The sequence below is a fragment of the Phodopus roborovskii genome, unplaced genomic scaffold (genome assembly GCF_943737965.1).
Source record: "Phodopus roborovskii unplaced genomic scaffold, PHOROB, whole genome shotgun sequence".
NCBI lineage: Eukaryota > Metazoa > Chordata > Mammalia > Rodentia > Cricetidae > Phodopus > Phodopus roborovskii.
Window position 1 is genome coordinate 10,061,147 of NW_026125059.1, and position 23,470 is coordinate 10,084,616.

Genomic DNA, 23,470 nt, shown 5'->3' on the forward strand with positions numbered 1-23,470 from the left:
CTTCTTGAGACAAGGTCCTATTCTGTAGACCAGGCTGTCTCTGAGCTCACAGCATTTCTCCTGCCTCAGTCTCCCGAGTGCTGAGATTGTGGGCACTACCACACCCCATGAGAGAGGTGTGTCCACACTGGCTCTAGTTACAAATTGTTCACAACATCCTGAGCCATGGTTTGAGGCAGAGAGTTCTAATATGGACGGAATTTCTGTGCAGGGCTGGATTCTTGGTTTGGTCTGTTTGTAGGGAATGGGTTCTCAGATAATCATTGAACATGGATTTGATGCTGATTGGCCCATAGATTAGACATCTGTGCTGTGCGCTATGTGCCAGGAAGAAGGTAGGTAGTTAGGGGTGTGTGTGTGTGTGTGTGTGCGCACAGTATCAGCTCAAGTTCAGATGCACCTTCACCCTGGCTGTGCATCATATAAACTCCAGCCCTGCAGACCTGAGCTGGAAAAATCAAAGCCTCGAAGATGACGTGCTTTCCTGAGGCTCTAAGTGAGGCTGTGGGGGCCTGGAGTGGGTGGGGACTTTTCTTCCGCCACTAGCCAGTTAGTGGCGGAGCAGGGCTAGGTTCTGTTTCCCTCCCTGTCAGCAGAGTTTCATCGTCACATGTTATGTTCCATGTCACCCCCACCTCCCGCCACCTGCTCCACAGAAGCTAATTATGTTTGGGAAATTTAAGTTTGTTTTCTCTGAATAATACAGAAATCACAAAGTTTCCTTTTTACTGGGCTGGGAGATGGCTCACTGGTTAAGCGTGAGGACCTGAGTTTGGAACCTAGCACCCACATGAAAGACTTGGGCACGCTGCACGCCCCTGCAACCCCAGTGGTGCTTGGTGGCCAGCAGCTGAGTTCGAAGTTCAGTGAGATGCCCTGCCTCAAAGGGGGCAAGGTGGTGACAGAGAAGGGACACCTGATGTCTCCCTCTGGCCTCTGCATGAGCGTAGGTGTGCACACATACACATGTGTGCAAGCCCCCCACAGATGTGCCCCTCCTTCTTACACAAGCCACCCTGTGTTCATCTTGTCCTTTCTTCAACACTGGGTCTCAGTGGTCACTGCTGCACGGCACAGAAGGACTTTTTCTGGTCACTGTTGCAATGGACCAGAGCCTCCCCTAGCCCCAGAGCTGCAGACACTACCCAACCGCTTACACCTTCCTCACCAGATGCGAGTGTCCACATAGGATGCGATTCTGAGAATGATGTTAAGGGCCCTGGGACACATTTGGGATTTTGATGGATGCTTCCTACCCAGTGACTGCCAATTCCCAGGTGGCTTTTACGGGGAGGTGTCCCTTTACTGGGGAATGCTGGCATTCCTCTCTGTTGAGGGCCCACCATGTACCAGCTCCCATTCAGGTGGCAGCGGCTCAGTGTGCCTCAGGAGAGTCCTCATGGCACCTCTGGTTAGGAGAGAGGCACCTGCTGGTCAGTAGCTGGTGCTACAGTTTCTTCACTAGAATTGGGAGACATCCGGGCTTAGGGTGGGCGCCCCTGGGAAGATAAGCTGTGGGAGCACAGAGTCAGTGGCAGAGCCTGTGAGCACGAATGAGCTTCAGTCCCACAGAGATGAGTGAATGGAGCTGTTGAGACAGAGGGAGCAGCAACTGCGTAGTCCTGAGGCCAGAAGGAAGTGTGTGCTTCCCCCAAACCCCATTTTACCTGCAGCCCCAAGAGGGGAGAGGCTGAGTGAGGGTGGACAGACAGACCCTGGCCATGCTGGCCCAAGTCCTCATGTTAAGAGCAGTGGGCAGCCCTTTGGGAGCACCCACTCATCTGGGATGGGAGCACTCATCTGGGATGGGAGGAGCATCTGGGCATTTTGAGGTCAGTTCAGCCAAGCCGTGAGTACACTTTCATTATTGTGGCTCAGAAAAAAGGGACAGAAAGGTCAAGGATCACCACGATGTCTACCCTAGCTCCCCAAAACAGGAGACCCCATTCCTGGCTTACAGGACCCTGGACATGATTCATTTATTAATTCTCCCAGTCACTCCACAAACGTTGTGGAGGCCCGTAAGTGCCAGGTACTGTGGCGAAAACAATACTAACCCACAGAGCATGTGGACCCGACCTCGGCAGAGCTTACAGTGGAGAGTAGAAGTACCAACTTCCATAAAGGGCCAGAGAGTGAAGATTTGAAGACAGACCCTGCCAAAACTCTCAGCTCTCCTGTTCCCGCAAGGAAGCAAGCCCTAGGCCCTATGCGAACAGACATGGTTGCGTTATCAGCAGACAGAATGTGGGTCCTTGGGGGCGTGTTTTGCTTGACCCTGGTTTATCAGGACAAGTTCACTGAACACATATGTATCAGAAAGGGCGGGAGATGGTAGTGGGTGTGAAGGAGAAGGGGCGGGAGGGGGATTGCAGGTGATTTTTTGGGGGCAGTCTGCGGAGGCGCTGCCAGAGCAGATACGTGGACTAAGGGAGAAGAGGCAGCGCTCAAAGACTCTGAGCAGGATGTGCCGAGGAGAGGTCAGCGGGGCTGTCTGGGGGCATTGGGCACAGGTGGAGTGGTGAGATGGGAGGGTGACAGGGACAGACTGGGCCCATGATGACCTCAGGACCAATATAAAGGACCAGAGGAAGCACTGACAGACGGGTTGTAGAGTGGGCATTGGACAGAGGGGACTTGGGGGTTTGGCTGAAGATGGACATGCACAGGGCACACTGAGGCTGGTCTGTGTGCCGAGAGGTCAGGATGTGTGTTGGCTGGGATAGGAGGTGTAAGGATCAGGCATGGAGATCAAGGGACAGAGTGAGGTGACTGAACAACGTGATCTGCTGGAGTGACAGGTCCTTGAGATGGGACAGCAGAAACCCAAGATGGCTGCTGCTGTTAAAGAGTGTTTAGGTCACCTGTACCCCCTCCTACTAACATTTGGGGGGCGCTGTAGCCATGATCCTGACTTTTGGGGATTGAGGGATCCTCTGAGAGGGTTCTGAGTCTGTTAATTCCACATATTTGGGGATTCTTGTCCCCTCTTGGGGCCACATCTGTAAAGGGCCGTGAAGGAGCAGGGAACCCTTGCTCTAGAAAGCCTCTCATACTTGGGTGTGGACACCTCAGACAAACATAGTCCCCATAGATCCTAGAGTCCATGTTGTCTTGCTCTGTGTCCTGTGTCCGCATCATACATGTTCATACATGTGAAGTGATGAGGCCAGCTGCCGCCCTGGAGAGAGCAAACTGTAGTAATGGGGTTGTAATCCACACTCACATGAAATAATACCTCAGTTGGGAGGGAGGCTCAGAGCGTAGGAGAGTGAGCTGGAGTGCTCTCTGTTCAGCTGTGGGTCTGGTACCGTGAGCTATGGGAGATACCAAGTTCACTTTAACAGCTTTCACGGTGTCTGTGTGCATAGACACAGTCATGCAGGTGTGCCTATACATATTCATGCATGCGTACAGAGGCCAGATATCGATCCCTTCCTCAAATGCTCTCCCCTTATTGCTTATGACAGGGTCTCTCCCTGAACCTGTAATTAGTTGATTTGGCTACACTACTAGGCCAATGAGCTCCTGGGATCCCTTCTCAGCCTCCCAAGTACTGTCATACCTGACTCTTATGTAGGCTCTGGGGATCAAACTTGGCTTCTCATAGTCGCATGGCAGGCAATTTACGGAAAACCATCTCTCCAGCCTCTAAAATGCACTTCTGAGGGGGTGGTTTGAAGTCTCAGCTCGGAGGCTACTAGGCCAGCCTGCCTTCCATACTGCAGCCAGCTACACGGCTGGTGTAGCCAACATTTGTCTTCTGGACTCTAGAGGGAATCTGGGACAAAGGAGCCTTCATTTTACTTGTGGCAAGCTCAGGGTTTGGCACAGCAGGGTATTAAGACCAATCAGTGACAGGATAACCACGTCCACCCATGACTGACTCTGCACCCCAGTTCTACTTTAGAGGCTTAAAGACCCCCTCCCCCCTTCTCTTTCCAGAAGAACCGAACGCACATAAGGCCATCAGCTCACCCTCCGGACTCGCATACCCGGATGATGTCCCGGACTATGGCCTCAAGCCAATCAACCCCCTCGCCAGTCTCTCTGGCGAGCCCCCAGGCCGGTTCGGAGAGCCGGATAGGATAGGGTTCCAGAACTTTCTGAGTCCGGCCAAGCCAGCAGGGGCTTCGGGCCCGAGCCCTCGGATCGAGATCACTCCATCCCACGAACTGATGCAGGCAGGGGGGGCCCTCCGTGGGAGAGATGCCGGCCTGCCCCCGGAGCAGCCGGCCCTGGCCCTGGCCGGCGTGGCCGCCAGTCCGAGGTTCACCCTGCCCGTGCCCGGCTTCGAGGGTTACCGCGAGCCGCTTTGCTTGAGCCCTGCTAGCAGCGGTTCCTCTGCCAGCTTCATTTCTGACACCTTCTCCCCCTACACCTCGCCCTGCGTCTCGCCCAATAACGCCGGGCCCGACGACCTGTGTCCCCAGTTTCAAAACATCCCTGCTCATTATTCCCCCAGAACCTCTCCAATAATGTCACCTCGAACCAGCCTCGCCGAGGACAGCTGCCTGGGCCGACACTCGCCCGTGCCCCGTCCTGCATCCCGCTCCTCCTCACCCGGTGCCAAGCGGAGGCATTCGTGCGCAGAGGCCTTGGTTGCCCCTCTGCCCGCAGCCTCACCCCAGCGCTCCCGGAGCCCCTCGCCACAGCCCTCGCCTCACGTGGCACCCCAGGACGACGGCATCCCCGCTGGGTACCCCCCCACGGCTGGCTCTGCTGTTCTCATGGATGCCCTCAACAGCCTGGCCACCGACTCGCCCTGCGGGATCCCCTCCAAGATATGGAAGACCAGTCCTGACCCGACTCCAGTGTCCACTGCCCCGTCCAAAGCGGGCCTGGCCCGCCACATCTACCCTGCTGTGGAGTTCCTGGGGCCTTGTGAGCAGGAGGAGAGGAGGAATTCTGCTCCCGAGTCCATCCTGCTGGTACCACCCACCTGGCCCAAGCAGCTGGTGCCGGCCATTCCCATCTGCAGGTGAGTGGGGCTTTGAGAGCTGTGTGCGCACGCCCCAGTGCGCGCTAAGAGCCGGCTTTTTTTTTATTTACACGGAAGAAGAGCTGTGTGGAGGCACCTGTGAGCTGTGCTCGGTGATAAGGAGCCCCAAAGAACAACCACCAGCACAGGGCTCCATTCTCAAACAGCTCAAGAGCCTGGAAGGTGGAAGCAGAGTTTGGCCCACGGGGTCGAGGCTTTGGGGTGTGTGCAGACTGAGTGTGTCCTGGCTCTGCTGTTGGTTGCCTGTGTGAGTGTGGGCACTGTGCTGACCTCCTGTTGCTGTGCCAGTGACAGACATGGATAAACAATTACGATTCTCTCATGGAGCACAGGCTTTCAAAGGCTGGCCGGTACAAATGCCTAAATGCCAGCATTCTTCCCTTTTTATGTATCGCTGGGGTTCTGACAGGATACGTCCTCAGCTGCTGCCACTAAGAGCACCATCTGTGCATATTCACTATGTTCTCTTCTAAAAGGGCCCTGCCCACTTCCCATCCCCCTTCTTCTCTCCTCCCCTCTCTCTCTCCCTCCCTCCCCCTCCCTCCCTCCTCTCTGTCTCTCTCTCTCATCTTGATAAAGCATTGGGTTGAATCGAGCAGGTGAAGCCTGGATGAGCCTGTCAGAACCTCACAGGCTGAGCTGAGCGGGAAAGAATACACTTGATGGATGGATGGGCTCTGCCATAAGTGTAAATCAGGATGTGTCATAGGGACCAAGCATGTGCATTTTAGAGAACCTTTGAATGAGTCAGTCTTTGAAATAAATTTCTTGTCTGCCTATCCACCCACCTATTCATCCATCCATCTACCTGCCCATCTCTCCATCTATCTACCCACCCATCTCTCCAACCATCCATTCATGCATGCATGCATCCATTCATTTATCCACCAGCCTATCTATCCATCCATCCACCTATCTCTCCATCCATTCATCCATCTACCCACCTATCTCTCTATCCATTCATCTATCTATATCACCCACCCATGTATCTATCTTGTCTAACCATCCACCTTCTCTCCCATCCACCCATTAAATATTTTCTGAGATCCTACCCAATGTTAGAGCTGCTCTAAGTCACTCCGTGGTGAGACTTGTCTCAGGCCCATTTAAAAATAAGTTGGTAAGACAGGAGCCGTGTGGAGATGAGAGCGGGTCTTAGACTTGGAGTCAAGGGGCTAGAGCTGGAGCCTGGCCTCTGTCTCACCCTGTGATCTTAGGTAACATTTTATATTTTCTGAGGAACAGAAGGATGATTCTGGGCAGATTTTCAAGACCTGGGCAGATATGTCAAGAATGGCATAATTCTAAGCCACGTTGTGTAGCTGTTGTATATATTGGGCAGTGTTGAGACTCCAGGAAAATGAAACTTAAAACCTGCCCTCAAAATGTGGTCTCAGCACCTGATACCATAGCCAAATCGGAGAATCCATAGAAAATGATGTGTCTGTCTGTGTGTGTGTGGGTGGGGGTAAGTGTATGTGCATATGTATGTATGACACATGTGTGCGTATGTTTATATATGTGTGTGCATGAACGTGTGTGTGGTGTGTATATGTATAAGTGTGTGCACGTGTACATATGTTGTGTATTTATGTATGTGGTGTGTATAGTGTGTCCATGTACATGTGGTATGTATATGTGTGTGTATACGTATGTCCATTTACATGCATGTGTAGTGGTACGTGTATATGTACATGTGTAATGTATATATATGTGTGTGGTATGTGTCTGTATATGTGTGTGGTATGTGTACATGTACACATGTGTATATGCATGTGTGTATGTACATATGCATGTGTGTACATGCATGTATATGTAAGTATGTGGTGTGTATATGTGTGTGCCTGTACATGTATATGCATTTTCCAAGTAAAACCGTTAGTGCTAATGTTTATTGACTACTCTCATGCTAAGATCCTCATAGAATTTCAGTATGCCTACTTCACAATCGAGGAAACTGAGGTCTAAGGAGTTACAGGTATCTGCTCAAAGTCACAGGGGAGTAGGTGTTAGGGCTGCTTGAACTTTGGTATGGAACTCTAGTCATGATATTGATTGTCCCTTTATACTTTACATTGGGGTCATATGGTTTGCTTCACTCATACTCAGGCTAGATTCCTCTCTGTGCTTCTAGGATCCATGCCCAGTGGCCCATCAATCAGGAATTGTGAGTGGACCTGAACTCACTTCCAAACGCACTGCTAATTAAGAGAATCACATATAGAAACTCTCTCACTTGTCCCCTGGTCTCTTTGCTATGTGACTGTAGCAGACTGTGCCTAAGAGAGGTGAAGTACTTAAGTCCACAGTGAAGTAGTGACATGATCCGGGTTGCCACTGAAGCATTCCTGCACTCACATTTGTCCTCTGGAAAAGGAAGTGTTCTGCTAGAGGATGTTTTGAGAGATTGATGCTATGTTCTTCACAATTTCTAGAGGAGAAGCCATAAATAGCCATTGGAAACATGTAGGAACCAACACATAATGAAATTAGCTTCATTGCCCATGAATCCAGCCACACTGCCTTATCAGGATGAAAGTGAAAGCAAGGGGGAGGTCTGCTCCCTCATGAAGAACTCCCCCATCATGTCTAAGCAATTTGTGGCCCTCAGCACTCAGCATTTTATTCCTCCACCCCTAGAAAAGGGACCATTTGCATTTTAGTGTACAGATGGACTGATTTGGTTTTATGTCCTCATGACCCGGTCTTTTCTTCGTACAGCATCCCTGTGACTGCATCCCTCCCTCCACTAGAGTGGCCACTGTCCAGTCAGTCAGGCTCCTATGAGCTGCGGATCGAGGTCCAGCCCAAGCCTCATCACCGGGCCCACTATGAGACGGAGGGCAGCCGTGGTGCGGTCAAGGCCCCAACAGGAGGCCACCCTGTGGTGCAGGTATGGACCCAAATTCTCTTATTTCTGTGCCCTACACTGGTCACTAGGAGATTCACTCTGCCTTGCTGTTGCCTGTGTCCAAGGACATCTCATCTCTTTACTCCTTGAAAGGAGAGAAACCTGAGATGATGTGATGAGTGTCAAGAGCCTCCTGGAGAATTAGAGTCTGGGGGAAGTCTCCAGAGCAGGGCGAGGAAACATGGTGTCATGTGGAAGATGGTCCTTTTCTTTATGATGGAGAGATTGCTAGGACTCAGCAGCGCTGTTAGAACAGCGTTTCTGCTTGCTTTTTTCCTCATCAACATTCTTTATAACAGTGTCTTGGAGGTAAACCAGAGATTTGTTCAAGGACAGACGTGCGATTTTTCTCCCCTCCAAAATAGGTGATTTGAAACATCCTTCAAATTATATCATCTGGTTAACGCAGAAGTTCTACGGATTCTGGCTGGTGAAGCCACACAGTTCAGTTAACCAGAATCTTCTGAACATTTAAGTTATTGTAACTACAGGGGCCTGGACATGGTGTTCATAAGCACCCTTGGGGGTGGGGATTCTTAAAAATGCAGATTTTGCCAGGTTTGGTGGTTCAGGAGACAGAGGCAGGTGGATCTCTGAATTCCAGGCTGGCCAAGGCTACCCTGCATTAAAAACAACCACAAAAAACAAAAACAAAAACAAACAAACAAAAAACAAAACAAAGACACTTCCTTAGAAAGTATGAAACAGGAGTAGAGACAAGATGAACAGAACCCCCAAACGCTAACATTTTCCCAAAGTTCAATGGGTGTGTTCCCTTAGTTCAGAACTCCCCGAATATGATCAAAGCACTCGATACACAGGCGTGACAGAGCCATAATTAAGCTATTGTTCTGTACAATTAATGTATTATGTGCCAAAAGAAAGGAAAAACAAAAGGAAAGAAAAAATCCCAGCACAGCCTGTGCTCTGACCTGGCTGCCATGGAGCCAGTTTGTTTCTGTCCCCAGACCCTGACCTCACCTCCCGGTTTCTTTACATCTTGTTACTTCTGCTCTGATGTGATGCAGACATGCAGACTAGTGCACACTGGGTTTTTTTTTCTTTTCCTCTAAAGGTGGTCAGCCCAAGTAGGGGCTGAGCATGTGTTGCGATTGCATAGCTGGCTGGTTAGGGGCTGTCATCTGTGGGAAGCCTGTGTTGTTTCTCAATGCCTGGGGTCCACCCTGTTCGATCTGCTCCCAGTGGGTCTGGATGAGCACTGGCTTTGGGTAGGGAGCATTGAAGATGCTGACTTCAAGGCCTGACCTCTGGATGATTGATAGGTCACACTCCACCCTAAGCTGGGCTGCCCCTTAAGTCCCCAACTGTCCCAGTCACAGTCACCCTCTGTGCTTGCACAGCCCTTGGCCAAGGCCTTGAGGCTCCTGAGAGACAGCCTTCTGTCCTACATCCCTCCCATGGATTCCAGCTGCAGCAGACAGGGAGGCTGAAGTCTATCCCATCATCTTGGGGGGGGGCTCCACACTGTTTGATCTCTAGCCTCCCCTAGCCTGGAGGGGAAGCAAACATGTATTGGCCTGCTTCATGGGCAACCCTGCCCTGAGGTCCACAGTCTGCTTGCGATGTGCTGTCATCTCTCAGTCATTGCTCCTGTGACCTTTCATCTTGAGTCTCTGTGGTGGGAGGCTGCTCAGCTATTTCAATACACCTAAGACAACTTTATTATTATTATTATTATTATTATTATTATTATTATTATTCTGTTATTATTGACAAGGCTTAGCCGTTAGGGGAAAGGACCAAGGCTTGATGGTTGCTAGGAGACTGGGTCCTGATAGAGAACCTCACTGAAGGGAGATGAGGAGAAGGGACAGTCAGAGGCGGTTTCCAGGCACTGCAGAGGAGGACAGGAGGGTTGACTCCAGAGTGCCTGATGCCTGATGGGAAGCAAGGGGATTCACAGCTCAAGTGTTTGTGATGCTTACCCTGCATCCGTACCATCTGCTGGCTTTGGCTCTGAAAACAGGAAGTTGGGTGCTTCTTTTGTGAAGGGGAGATGTGTGTAAAATAGGAGTGAATGTGGACGAGGTCAATGGAGTTCTCTGGGGATGGGGCTGGGCTGAGGACACAGGGCACTGCGGCTCGGGGACAGCTTGTGCCCAGGAGGAAGGGCACTTGAGAGAATAGAAATGGGCTGGTAAACTGGAGCATGAGGGGCCGGGGCAGGGGAGGGCCAGGCTGTGGTGTGGGGGTGAGGGGCTGGGGTGGAGGGGGCAGGAAGGAGACTCAGGAGACTCAGGTTCTCACTGTCCATGTGGAGCGAGAGCTGAGAGGCAGAAGGGAGCTGGGAGACTCCATCGAAGGCTCTGTGCTTTCTGGCACCTGATCTCTGTTCACTCACTGGTCCCTTACTGCGCATTTATTGAGCACCTTCTGTGGACCAGGCAAGGTTCTGGGTTCCAATTGTGACAGAAACCCAACAGCCAAATTTTACAGTTAACACGACGACGGACATTGCAGAATCATTCACCATGCATGAGACCTCATTACATTTTTTATCAGCGTGAGGTCTCAAAGCTTGTTCAAGGTCACTGCTCTTTGAGGACAGAGTTCTAGTTGTCTCAGGCCTTTTTTTCAGCCATGTGTCCATGGATGGCCCAGCCTGACTCCCCACTCCTGGAGGAAGCTGGTACCTTGCTTCACTCTATTCTAGTAGCATCACCTACTCTCCCGCCTCTGACCCTCTTGCCGCTCACTGGAGCCCAAGTCCTGCTCCCCTGAGAATTCTGACTGATTCTGGCCAGAGGCTCACACTACCACTGAATCAGTTGTCTGAGGCTGTGGCCAAGAGAGAGAGAGACCACGTGAGAAGCTGACCAACCTCAGAAATAAGCAGATATGACAGTGGCCGAGATCAAGGGACAGACAGAGGAAGCCTCTGGCGCTGCCACTCTTCTGGGGTCACAGAGGGCTCCACTCTAGCTCCTAGGGAGACTTTCTCACCATTCATCTAGGGCTGGGCCACGGAAAATTCCAGAAAGGGACCGGGCTGGATATTGAGTCCAGAGGAAGCCTGCCATTCTGCACCCAAAGTTCACATCCCTCTTCTGGCCTGTGGCTTTCAAAGCCCAATGTGAACGTTGCGGAGGCTGTAGCCTGTTCATTTTCTTCAAAAGACACTAGGTGGATCATTATTTAAAACTATATGGAATGGACCGTGATCACTGTAGTATGAAATGTGGAACACCCTGGGTTTTAGCACGGGAAGCAGACCTTAGCTGGGGTCTCTGTAGCTGGGGTGTGGTCCCTTTGTAGGTGGGAAGCTCAGGCTCCAGCCTCGGTGCCGCATCCGTGGGCAGGTGCTGCACGCCCCAATCCTAGCACATCTGTTGGATCTAGATTCAAGAATTCTGAAGGAGGCATGGGGCTCTCTCCGGGCTTCGTCATATAGCCCTGGCTGCCCCCTACATTTCCCAAGCGCCTGTCTAGGTGGCTAGGGAAGCCAGCGAGCTGTCAGTGTCCGGACTCCTGGAAGCCTCTAGGGTCATCTGTTGAATTTCAGCCTGTCTCTCACTCTGAAGCCAGCTGGGTTCCCTTCCCGGTGCGCGAGGTTAGGGAACAGTGCCCCTCGGGCAGCCGACCGACTGTGTGGTCTTCTCTGATAACTCTGTGAGCTCAGGGCCTCCCCGCTTCCTTTTTAGATGCAGGACAGGAAGTGGGTCTTGCTGATGGGCATTTGTCGGGGTAGGACTGGTGTGTTGGTGTCTACGGAGGCTCGTGGGGCCCTGGGTGTGGGGGGAGGGGAGGAGGTGGGCTCAGCTGGGACGGGGGGGGGGGGAGTGGATGGGCTCCCCTGACTGAGACTTCAGGAAAGGAAGATCCTGGGGGCGGAGGGGGGTGTCCTGAGGTGGCTGGGGACTATTTGTTCAGAAGTTCCTTAATCTCTGTCCCCACAGAGATGACCCAAATGACAACCCTGATAAAAAGAAAAGTGTTGAGATGGTTTGGCAGGTGCTTGCAGCCAAACCTGACAGCCCGAGTTCCTTTTCTCCTTAGAGTCATGTGTTGGGAGGAAAGGAATGATTTCCAGAAGCTGTCCTCTGTCCCCCATATGCACCGCATGGCACGTTTTCCTGGTTGGGCTGACTGGAGCTGAGATCCTTGATTGCCATTTGACTGTGTAGGACGATGTCATCCTGTCCATCCATGCAGGCTCCCCTTTATCTTCTGTGTATGTGGGAAGCAGCTTGTTATGTGACTTGATCCAACCCTTATATCAGAAGATAAGGATGGGCTAAGGTAGGGTGGGGCGGTGTGTGAACAAAGTGTCCCTGTTAGAAGCCACCTCCCATGTCCCGCCCTCTGTCCTCTCCTACAGTTCACAGCCCAAGCCAGGGGCATCGGGGCATCTGTGGGCACCTGTGGCTGTGTGACCCGCCAGGGGGCTTCAGGTGAGCAGAAGAGGGAGGGACACAACAGAGCCCAGCTGCAGACACCAAAGAGATGGAGTCGTGGTGCTGGCTCAGTTTCTCCCTCCCCAAAACACCCAAGGAGGAGGCTGTGCCCCGAGTGCCCGGTGAGACATTTCCTTCAGCTCCAGGCAGAGCATAGGGGCTTCTAGCATGTTGGAGAAGCCAGTTTCCCAGAGTGCGGAAGTGGAAGGCAATGCTCCCAGGCTCTCTCTGAGCACCTGTGTTATCCTAAGAGTGACACTGTGCTCTTTCCTCAGTGACCCATTTAGTCCGCAGCGACACCCAGGAACATAGGTGGTAGGATTACTATACTCATTTTACAGACACCAGAACTGGGCCACGGTACACAGGGCAACGTGACTGATGCCAGCCAGGCTGGGAGCATGTGTGATCAGAAACCTAGAGCTGTGCTGTTGACTGGAAGGCTAAAGGGGGCAGGGTGGGCGGGGGTAGGGATTCTAGCTCTTGCTGGACCTGGGGTGCTGGGTATAACTTATGGGGGGCTTCATCTTTTAGACTTGTTTTGTCTTATGTGAGGATGTGGGGCCAGGATGTGGCTCAGTGTCAGAGTGCATGCCTGGAGGATGAGAGGCCCTTAGTTTGGTTCCCAGTACCACATGCACACACCCAAGATAGGTGAAGGCCAGAAGATGGCTCATTGGTCAAGTGTTTGCCACGTAAGCCTGAATTGGATCTCCAGTGCCCACAGGAGAACAGGATGGTGTTGTGGGAGCTTGCCATCCCGGTGCCCGGGCTGGGCAGATGGGAGGGTCTCTGAGGCTTGCTGGACATGCAGACTAGTGTAATCAATGAGCCAGGGCCTGGACACTGCTGGGTCTTTCTGAGTGCTGCTTGGCTGTCTGTGTCTGGCTGTCTCTGATTGCACAGGGGATGAGGCTCCACCCTTACCGGGACGAGGAGACTCGATCCCAATTTGCAGATGCAGCAAGCAGCTCTGGGACGTGAAGTGATCTTGAAACCCAATCCAAGCCCCAGAGCCTGGCCATGGCTTTTTTTTTTTTTTAATCAGTCTCCTCAGCTGTCAGTCATCCACGTGGTACCTGTCAGTCTCCTCAGCTGTCAGTCATGTGGTGTCTGCTGCTCCCTCATGGCTCTGAAGTGATCTAGGCACAGAAGAGAAACATGGAGTGGCCTCTGGTTACTTATGGGAGCTCCAGTTGGGGGTGAGGCTGACATGAGTGAGTTGGAACAGAATTCTAGCAGGTTCTTCTACAGCAGCTTACAGGGGTGCTGTGCTGGCTGTGGTAGTGGGCAGTGTAGCAGGAGCTGGGTGTCGGTCTCTGCCCTTTCCTCTGTTTTCCCCATGTGGAGTCCCCAGGGAGCCTGTGGAAAAGGTGCCTGTGGTTATGTAGTTCTTCAAAAGAGAGTGGCCACTGGCTGGGGAGATGGCTCGATGGAAAGAACGCATTTGTTTTGCAGACACAAGGACTTGAGTTCAAATCCCTAGCAGCCGTATAAAAAGCTGGGGATATCTGTGCATGCCTGTAGCCTCAGGGCTGGGGAGCAGAGACAGAGACAGAGGGATCCTGAGAGCTTGCTGACCAGCCAGCCCAGCCAAATCTCTGAGCTTCCAATTCCGTGACAGACTGTCTCAAGGTAGCAAGGTAGAGAGTAATAGCGGAAGACAACTGAAGCTATCTATGTATGGCCTTTGCATGCACACACGTGGAGTGTACACCCATGTACTCAGGTGCATGCAGCACACACACACACAATTGCACACACACATTTGCATACATATACACAATGCACTCTCGAATAAACACATGCATGCATAATACACAAGCACACACACATCATTGCACATACACATTTGCACACACATACACACATGCACTCATGCACAGACACATGCATGTACACATACACACACAAGCACACACACACAAGTACACACACACACACACACACACACACACACACACACACACACACGGATGGTGACCCTATCTGCAAATCCAGCTCCCTGTCCCCATGTTGCCTTTGTGAACCTCTTGGGTTTAGTGGGTGTGGGGCTGAGGCCTGGGCTGAACAGGCATCATTTTCTAATGGTGCCATGAATGAGGCTCCAAGCTGACTTGGGTGGTGCCAGCTCTGTCAACAACTCTTATTAACCGGACAGTGGGAGTTGGGTGTGTCAGTGGGAGTGATGGCTTCTTGGGGTTCTGGGATAATCGTGGATGTATGGATGTCACAAATGCTCTCTTTGAGTCCCTGGCAGATCCTAGCAGCCTCATGTCTGTGCACTGGCTCAGGCAGGATTGCTCTCTCTTCTCTATAACTGAAGAAATCAGTTGAGCTTAGAGGGACTTCCCCGTGGAGTACCTTATCTGGAACAGCACGCTGGGCCAGAGCCTCACCCCAGCTGGTGAGCACCCTGTCCACGCCACACCCCAGCCCAGTAGCTGTCGCTGGCCGTGTTTACAGGTGAGGATGCAGGAGCTCTCAGGGGTCTGTGCTCTCTGCTGATGCTGGCCTCCTTGGGGTGACAGTGGTACTGTCTTCATAGGGTCCCTGCAGAACTTAAATGATGATATGACACAGTACCAGAGCATGTAGAATGCTCCCCACCCAACACTGGGACACACGAGACTCAGAGGTGACACAGATGTGAGCCCTGTACTAAGGTTGTGCTCTGAGGTACACTTGTCCCAAAATGATGTTGCGACCCCGCTGTCCCCATCCCAGGCTCCCTTAGATAAGAACCCTACCTCAGGATGTCAGCGGACATGCAGCCTCAACTTGAGGGTGCTGACTTTGGAGCCTTGGCTCTAGGTTCCCGTGCCCACTGTGTAGGGTAGGAAAGGATTGTGAACATATACACATGGGCATAAACAGCACAGAAATGGTATGTTTTGTTTGTAAACACACATGTGCATACATGTACCTGTACCCACATAAATAAGTGTGTACACATATGAATGTTTTCTTTGTAACCATGTCCATATATGTGCACACACATGTTCCTTACCCCCTGCTTTGTTGGTGTAGAGCTTGAACCCAGGGGCTCCTGTGTGGTTAGCGGGTACAAACATCGCTAGGCTCGGTCCCTAGCCCTCATTCTTTCTTGTTGTACATAGGAGGACAAGAAGGGCTGCAGGGCACCCATCCTAACTGGAGGGGCTGCTGATGTCCCTGTCCCAGAATCCCTGTGTTTGCGCTTAGTGCCTGGCTGTCTGCTTGACCTCAGCTTCCTCGGGGTATTTGATAATACTGTGGGGAGGAGATGATCGTGGATCAATAAGGCTGGGCATTTCTCAGAGACCTCCCCCCTGTGTAGATGGGTAGAAGCCCCTGTGTAGATGGGTAGAAGCCCCTGTGTAGATGGGTATGTCTAGGTAGGACCTGAAGGCACAGAGAGGTTAGGAAACGTGCTAAGGTCATACAGGAAGTGGGTGAGCCACAAGCCGAACCCTGGGTGGTCTAGCTCAGAAGCCAGGAGCCAGCTTTCTTAGACCACAGAGAAGAAATAGAAATCTGTAAAGCCCCAGAGAGAATTTCCCAGGGCTTCAGTATTTGAAAAGTTCAGTAAAGAAGCTAGCCCACTCCAATCATACTTGGTCCTTGGCAGGATGTTGGGATGGAGGCTGCTGACCCCCGATTCCTGCTTCCTTCTCTGACTGTATCGGGTGATCTGCCAGAGGCTGCTCCCAAGTGTAGGTGTATGTCTTAGGTTTATACTGCTGTGATGAAGCACCAGCCCAAACCAGCTTGGTGTGTGTGTGTGGGGATTATCTCATTTCACAGATTGTAGTCTGTCATTTATGGGACTCAGGGCAGAGACCTGGCGGCAGGCTCTGAGGAGACACCGCGAAGCCTCTCTGCTGACTGCCTTGCTCCACTGTTTTCTTATAGAACTCAGGACCACCTGTACAGTGGTGGCTCCGCCCACAGTGAGCTGGTCCCTCCCACATCCAACATTAATCAAGAAAATTCCCCACAGACAAACATGGCCAGGGGCTAATCTGATGGAGGCATTTTCTCAAGAGTGCCTTTTCCGGGGTACATCTAGGTTTGCATCAAATTGACAAACACCAGCCAGCGTAGTGGGACAATACGGAACCTCGAGGCAATGCAGGCTCCTGGGTGTGGGTGGCAGGGTTGCTCCTGGCATGTCTAGGTCTGGGAACAGAACATGGGGACTCTGCACAGCCAGTGCTTGGCTCTGAAATTCCCACCTTCCTCTGGTATGGTGTCCCAATTTCAAATGGTTATCACAGACCTGTGCCTTAACACGTGTGGGGTTGCCAATGATGACAGCCCACTGTGGTATGGTGAGGAGAATCAGGCCTCTTGTGGCCTCAGTTTCCCCAACAGCTAGTTAGAGAGAATGAATCTAGAGTCACATGGGGCTCACTAAGCACAGGCCACTCTGGTTTCTATGCAAAAGCATCACATGACCATGGTGATAATCTCAGTACTGAGGGTTCAGCACAAGGCAGCTTCCCCTGCAACTTGGGTAACTGCCCTCTTCGGAGGTCTTGGCTGTGACCTTCTAGAACATTCCCTACCCTGAGGTTGAATCCATAGTCTTTACCATCATCATCAGAGGCATCATCATCAAGGTGTCTAAAGGACTCGGCAGGAAGCCCAGAAGCTTCACATTCCTCATGACTCTTCTGCTGGAGGCCCATCTTTGCACCTAATAGCCATGGTGGGGCATGCATGCCGCCGGACGAAGGCATGCACCAGGAGCATTCAGGAGAAACAGCCGCTGCCCGTTCCCAGGCCGAGCCATATCAACCAAGCCCTCCACACATGCCTGCTCCTCTCCTCTCCTTTGTCAGGAAGTGCCACAGGGACACAGAGTTACCAGAGGGTGGTGTGTGGGTGCAGTGTAGCAACTCACCATTGTGCAGGGCAAGGACTGTTTCCTTGCCAACTTCTGCTACTTATCAGTGTTGTTTCTGTCCGAGCATGTCCCCAGCCTTGTGCTAGATACTCGGTGTGCTCACAATAGGTGGGGCTCGGGCATTCCCTGAGAGCTTGGTAGAGGTGCGGGCTGCAGAGGGAGGGCCCAGGGTCCCCGAGTGCCCATGTGCATGTCAGAGCCTGAGATGTGTCCTTAAGCAGATTTTCACTTCTGATGGAAGGAGATGTCTGTCAGTGTGAAAAACAAAGAAGAAAAAATGGGGGAGGGGTGACTGTGGGCTTGTGAGGATGCTGCTTGGCAGCTTCCTGCCATGTTGACATTTAGGTAGAATTGGAGCGTGGCGAGGGACTAATTGGTGCCGTTATCTTGAAAGAAAGCACACTGTTGAAAAGAAAAGAGTCAGCCCAGAGGCCCAAAGGCCACTCCTTACTTGGTGTCCACCTCGGACAGAGATCGGAGCCTCTTCCCCGCCTCTGAGGCGGACTTAGGGTTTTGGTTCCATGTGGATTCGGCTGTGGTGTTTCAGAGATTTTCCTAAGACCCGTCCGGAAGAGTGATGTTCCCAGCAGCCTGAGAAACTCCTCAGTGTACCTGCGCCTCTGGGTTCACAGTTGCACGGCTTGTGCCTCGTCATTTGGGAGTCTGGCCTATTTGTGAACGTTAAGACGGTGCTCTGGCTGGTGCTTGCTGCACTCATGGAGAAAGGCATTTTGGCTGGCACAAAGGTGGAGACAGGCTAGCAGCGATTATGCTGGGCAATGACTTAAGAGGCACAAAATCGTATGTGTTCTTAATGCGCGTAGATGAGGGACCCAGCTGCTGTATAACTTCATGTCACCACCCAACCGGCAGAGAAGGAGACACGCATCCCAGTCCTTGTCTGCACCTTTCAGTGGAGTCGTTGGCTCCCTCTGTCAGCAGCCACCCTTTCCCTGTCTCCCTCTGTGTCTTTGTGTACTTCTTCTTTGCAGGCTGGCCCTCCCTTCTACCCACCTGTCACAGACAGAGCGAGGGTCCCCATTGTTTCTTTGGGGCCCTGGGGAGGTCCACTAGCCTTGGCCTCACAGAAGCACCATGCCCTGGGCTTTGGGCAGTGGCGATGCTGGCTGCCCCTCGGTGGCTTTCCTGAGCTGAAGGAAACGGAGGAAGGAAGCAGCGATGATTCACAGAGGGCACTTCGGGTCACCAGGCCGTACCCACGCTTTGCAGGGACCTTGTCTCCATGGCCAGTATGCCTCGGGCTGGCCTAAGGGTAATAGAAGTTGTGACTTCATGGAGTAAGCAGAAGTTAGTTTTCTATGATGAAGAAGACGGAAGAAAACCTTCTTTTTCACTTTCCTTTTTTAATCGAGAAGTATGCCGTGGGTGTTCCTTTGCGGCTCGCAGTCAAAGAGAGCATTGTCTTTGAGCTCCGAGTTCCCCTTGGGGCTTCGATGTTGCGTGTGGCTAACTTTAACTTTGAACTGATGCTTTTAGGGCTGGGCTCGGGTTGGGGTCCCAAGCCTGGCTCTAAACAAGGGAGCAGGCTTGTTCATTGTGTCAAGTGAGCAGCTGCCCCATCTCATCTCTCCTCCCTGCTCTGAGACGCCCTCTCCTCTCCACTCTCCTCTTTTCCTCTGTGAACGCAGGGCAGAATGAAGCTGGCCATAGTGACTGTCCGTAGGGAACAGGGTTGTGGGCTGGTGACTAGGGACCAAGAGGAAGGACAGGGGCCAGGTCAGGGATTTTCAGCAGGAATCTTGGGGAGGAAACATCACAGTCTCTTATTATGCTGACATGGTGTGCTCAACTCTGATGCAATACATGGGAGATTGAGGCAGGAGGATTGCTGTGAGTCTGAGGCTCATCTGGACTACATAGTAATAGTGTATTTCAGAAAACCAAAGCAAAGCGAAGTCTGAGTGTTCTCAGAGCAACTCTCCCATGCGCGCACACCATCTTGGCTGCGGCCTTCTTCTCCATTGCGTTTTCTCTTTGGATCCATTTTTCTGTGGGTTTGTCAGGTTTCTTGTTGAGGGCTGGATTGCCCTGCCTTGGACCCTAGGAAGTGCTGTGTAGGATGCTGTGTCTTGGGAAGCGTAGCAGTCAAGGAGGAAGTTGATACGACTTGTTAGGGACCTGGTTGTGGATCTTGGCATTCCCTGTGGGAGCTGGGCTGGAATGATGCTTCTCAGTGGGAGACCCTTCACCTTTAACTGTAGCCAAGCTGCAGAGGACCGTGATGCTACTCTCCTTCCACTCCATGGTCTTCCCATCCCAGGTCAGGCTGGGGCAGCAACAATTATTTAGTCAGAGGAGCATTTACCAGTGACCAGCTGCGTGCAGGAGCTTGCGGGCCACTTGAGGAAGAAATGGGGTGAGTGAGGTCACATGGGTAGTTTAGTGAAAAAGTTGGCAGCCGAGGCGGTCTTCCTGGGGGTTGATTTCCACTGCTAAGGAGGAGGAGAACCCCCACACTGGGCATGCAGAAGAAGCTGTAGCAGCATCAATGACCGGACTTGCCCTCGACAGCTGGATTGCTCATTGATCCCTTGTGTGGGGTGTCTCAGGCAGCTCCCTCAGCCTCTCTGGGCTATGGTAGAAATGTGGTATGTAGCATAGGGCTCATCCTGGGTGTGGGAGGGGAGCAGTGGCCTTGGGCTTCTTCTGTGTCAAAATGCCAGGACCTACAGCAGGACTGGTGGGGACACGGAGGGACATTGGTGGTTTGCAGGAGTTTAAATTGATGATAGTTATGGGGATGAAGATGACTGAGTTTTGGAATTCTCTCCAAGAGTCCCTGCTAGCCGTCTCCACTCCCCACAAGGCAGAGTCTGTGTTATCCTCATATACTCGCAGTCCGGTGGTATGGCTGGTGTTTGCTAGCCTTGTAAATCTGAGGACTGAGGTGTGGATCAGGCCTGACATTGCCAGCAGCCGGATGCAGTGTGCCCTGGGTCCACTCTGTACCAATCTCTCCTACGGTGGGGAGATTCCTGCAGGGGGCCTGGGGCTGAGGTCATTGCGGGTGACAGAATGATACATGAGCAGTACTGTCCTATCTCAGACACTCCGGGAGAAGCAGCCTGGACAGCCTTCTGGTTGGTGGTGGCATTGGGCCTGGAGACCACTGCTCTGCACAGCCTGGGCTGTGGCTGCCTGTGCCAGTGGGGTATCGTCACCCGATAGGGAGCTGCTGGAGTGGTGAGAGGCCTGTCACTCCAAGAGGACAAGAGAAATGCCACATTCCCCCCAGGAACTCTCAGGTCCCCATCTGCAAAGACAAAGCCATTTTTTCCCGACTCTTCCCTGTTTCATATGTCTGACATGACCGGATGCCACGGTGTCCCAAGCGGAGCAGGGGTGGCAATGCAGAGGGTGGAGAGCACTTATTGAGCACCTTTGGTATGCGAGCATTGGTTGTGCAAGCCATGTCTGCACAGGTGCACTGAATCCTGGTTACTGGGAATAGAACACTGTGCTCCTCAACTGACACGCAAGCAGCCTGAGCACCCATGTGATGGCCCAGGCCCGCAGCCCGAGCCGCTGTTTTGCAGCTGGGATATGCATGCATGTGTGGTGCGCTATGCTCCCATTGGGTTCTCTTCTAGTTTCAAGGTGACAAAGCTGGGCCCGGATGAGTTCAGGGCTTCAGGAAAATTGAGTGGGTTACCAGAGGCCCAGCAGCCCACACCCTGTGTGACCAGAGTGCTAGGCTGCAACCTCCAGCATGGGTGCTGCAATGCCATGCATGCTAGGCACTGTGGAAGGTGTGTGTGTGTGTGTGTGTGTGTGTGTGTGTGTGTGTGTGTGTGGTGGGGACATGAAAGGCGCTCCCTGGCCTTGACAGGCAGCTAGCTGACAGTGCGGATGCCACTTGGAGCCGGTTAAAAGCAAGCCTCCCAAGGAAGCAGATCGCCCTCTGGCCAGGCACTTCCTCCCTGGGTTGCGTGATTTTACTGAGTTTAAAGCTCTTCCAAGTGTCTGGCCCGGCCCTTGGGCTCTGGGTGCCTTTGAAACCCTCTGCTACCATGGTCCCTTATCTTGGCCTGTGCCTGGTTCCCGGCCGGAAAAGGGAAACACGGGTAGAGGAAGGCTCTGTGCTGGGCTTTGTGTTTGGTTCTCGTTAACAGGGTCGGCCTGGCTCTGTTGTTTGTTTCCCCGCTTTTCAACGAGAAGGGTGATGGATGACTGTGTCTCCGGCGTCTGCCACATGCCAGGGCTCACTCACGCACACTCACCCTTTCATTGGCCCCTACTCAGGGTTGTGGACTGATCCACGGGTCTGAGTCTGCACTGGTAATGAGAGGGGAATCAGAGCCAGGCCTGGCTCCTGGGGGCGGGGATTGTAAGGAGCACTGATCTGGGTGGCTCCGTAAACAGTAGCCACCTTTCTTGTTCTTTTCAGACTGGGTCTTGTGCTGTAGCTCAGGCTGAACTTGAACTTGCAGCAATCCTCCTGTCTCAGCTCTTCCAACCCAGGACTGGGATTGCAGATGTGAATGACAGTGGGAACAGGTGTTCGGAAGGTCAGCGACACCAATGTGGCAGATGGGGAGGGGGATCAGGCTACAGTAGGTCCCTCCCACACGCCGGGCCGTGTCCACTGTCTGGATACCTTCTGTGTCTCACCATCTCTGAACTACAGAGCCAGTCCCCGTCCACAGTGTAATCAGAGACGGCAGTGACAGCCATGCTCCACTTCCGCCTCCACAGGTAGGGCAGTGACTCAAGCCTCACAGAAGCAGGCAAGCTCCTCCACATCTCAGCCCTGCCCCGGCCCCCGGTGTCCACCCCACGGACACACCCTGTGGCAGAGAAGACCCCAGACAGGCAGGCAGGCAGCCAGGAGGGATACTCCATCAACTTCTGAAGAGTGTATTAACTGTTCTGTCGAGTGTATTTCCTCTTCTCGCCCCTCTTACCCCTCCTCCCAGTCCATATTGGATCATGTGCTCCCATTTTTTGCAGTCACAGCCAAGTGGCAGAGCCTTCTAGCTCCCTGCACAGGTTTGCCACGCACCCCAGTGTGAGGTGCAGGCTGGGCAGGTTTCTTAACTTTCTTGGCGACTGATGGTGGCTTCCTACCGTGTAGCCCTACAACCCGGATGCACTGAAATGAAGCACCTTCTCAGACACATGTCCAACTCAGTATTCTACAAGTTGAGTAGAGCTGATGCTAGTTAAACCGCCAGTCAACATTTTTACCCATTATAATCCATGACACCTTTATCGTTGTTTTTTTAAAGTGTGTTACTTTTTTATTTGGTGCACATGTATATATATTTGTGGGCGTGCACACATGCCTCAGCACATGTGTGGAGGTCAGAGCACAGCTTATAGAAGATGGTTTTCTCCTTTTATCATCTGGGTTCTGGGGATCAAACTTGGGTCTTCAAGCTTGGCTGCAAGCTCCTTTACCGGCTGAGCCATCTTGCTGGCCCTGGCACCTCTGTTTGTAGACACCTTTGATTTTGTGTGTGTGTGTGTGTGTGTGTGTGTGTGTGTGTGTGTGTGTTTGTTTGTTTTTGTTTTCTGAGACAGGGTTTCTCAGTGGCTTTGGAGGCTGGAATTAGTTCTTGTAGACTGGGCTGGTCTCAAACTCACAGAGATCCGCCTGCCTCTGCCTCCGAGTGCTGGGATTAAGGGCCTGGGCCACCACTGTCCAGGTGACACCTTTGATTTGTGAAATAATTTCTTTGACCAGGCCTTCAGAACGTGACGAACTGTTGCTGTTATTATGGTTAATTATAGACTCCCCTCCCCCCCCCCCGTTGTACACATTTTCCCCCAGCATGGCTCTTCTGTTGGCGAGACGCTGCTCAGCAAACATTAGTTGCCCTGAATTTTAAATCGGCACAAAGCTGCCAGGCTTGGCACTGTAGGACCAGGAAAAAGCAATTCGGAAACCAGACAGAAAGTAAGCAGGGATTTTATTTCCAGTGAGTGGCACTGTCACCCCTGCGAGGGCCAGACAGCCACCTTCTCCCACGTCGCACCCCTGTGGGAAGAGTTCTAGTAAGTAAGACAGCAGGGAGACAGGGTCAGCTCCCCCTGCGGTTCTGGGCCCAGGCTCAGGTATGATGCTGTTTATGGCAGTTTTTTAGAGGAAGCAATTTTAAAAAGCTCTTTGTGGGCTTGTGGCTCAGTTGGTAGAGAACTGGCCTAGCGAGCTCGAGGCTCCGGGTTCCATCCCCAGCAGTGTGAAAGCTAGGGATGGTGCTCCATACCCCTGTAATCATAGCGCTTGG

General features: G+C 52.4%; 1 protein-coding gene across 1 annotated transcript in view; it reads left to right on the plus strand.

The window, feature by feature from the left end:
- The window catches only part of LOC127225333 (nuclear factor of activated T-cells, cytoplasmic 2-like), a 36,083-nt gene extending 15,824 nt beyond the window's left edge, over positions 1–20,259 (plus strand). The window contains exons 2-7 of the mRNA XM_051188754.1: positions 3,946–4,981; positions 7,724–7,962; positions 11,190–11,233; positions 11,576–11,683; positions 12,253–12,325; positions 20,015–20,259. Coding sequence (XP_051044711.1) covers positions 3,946–4,981; positions 7,724–7,962; positions 11,190–11,233; positions 11,576–11,683; positions 12,253–12,325; positions 20,015–20,259 — 1,745 coding nt within the window. The remainder of the gene's footprint in view (positions 1–3,945; positions 4,982–7,723; positions 7,963–11,189; positions 11,234–11,575; positions 11,684–12,252; positions 12,326–20,014) is intronic.
- The last annotated feature ends 3,211 nt before the right edge of the window (positions 20,260–23,470 follow it).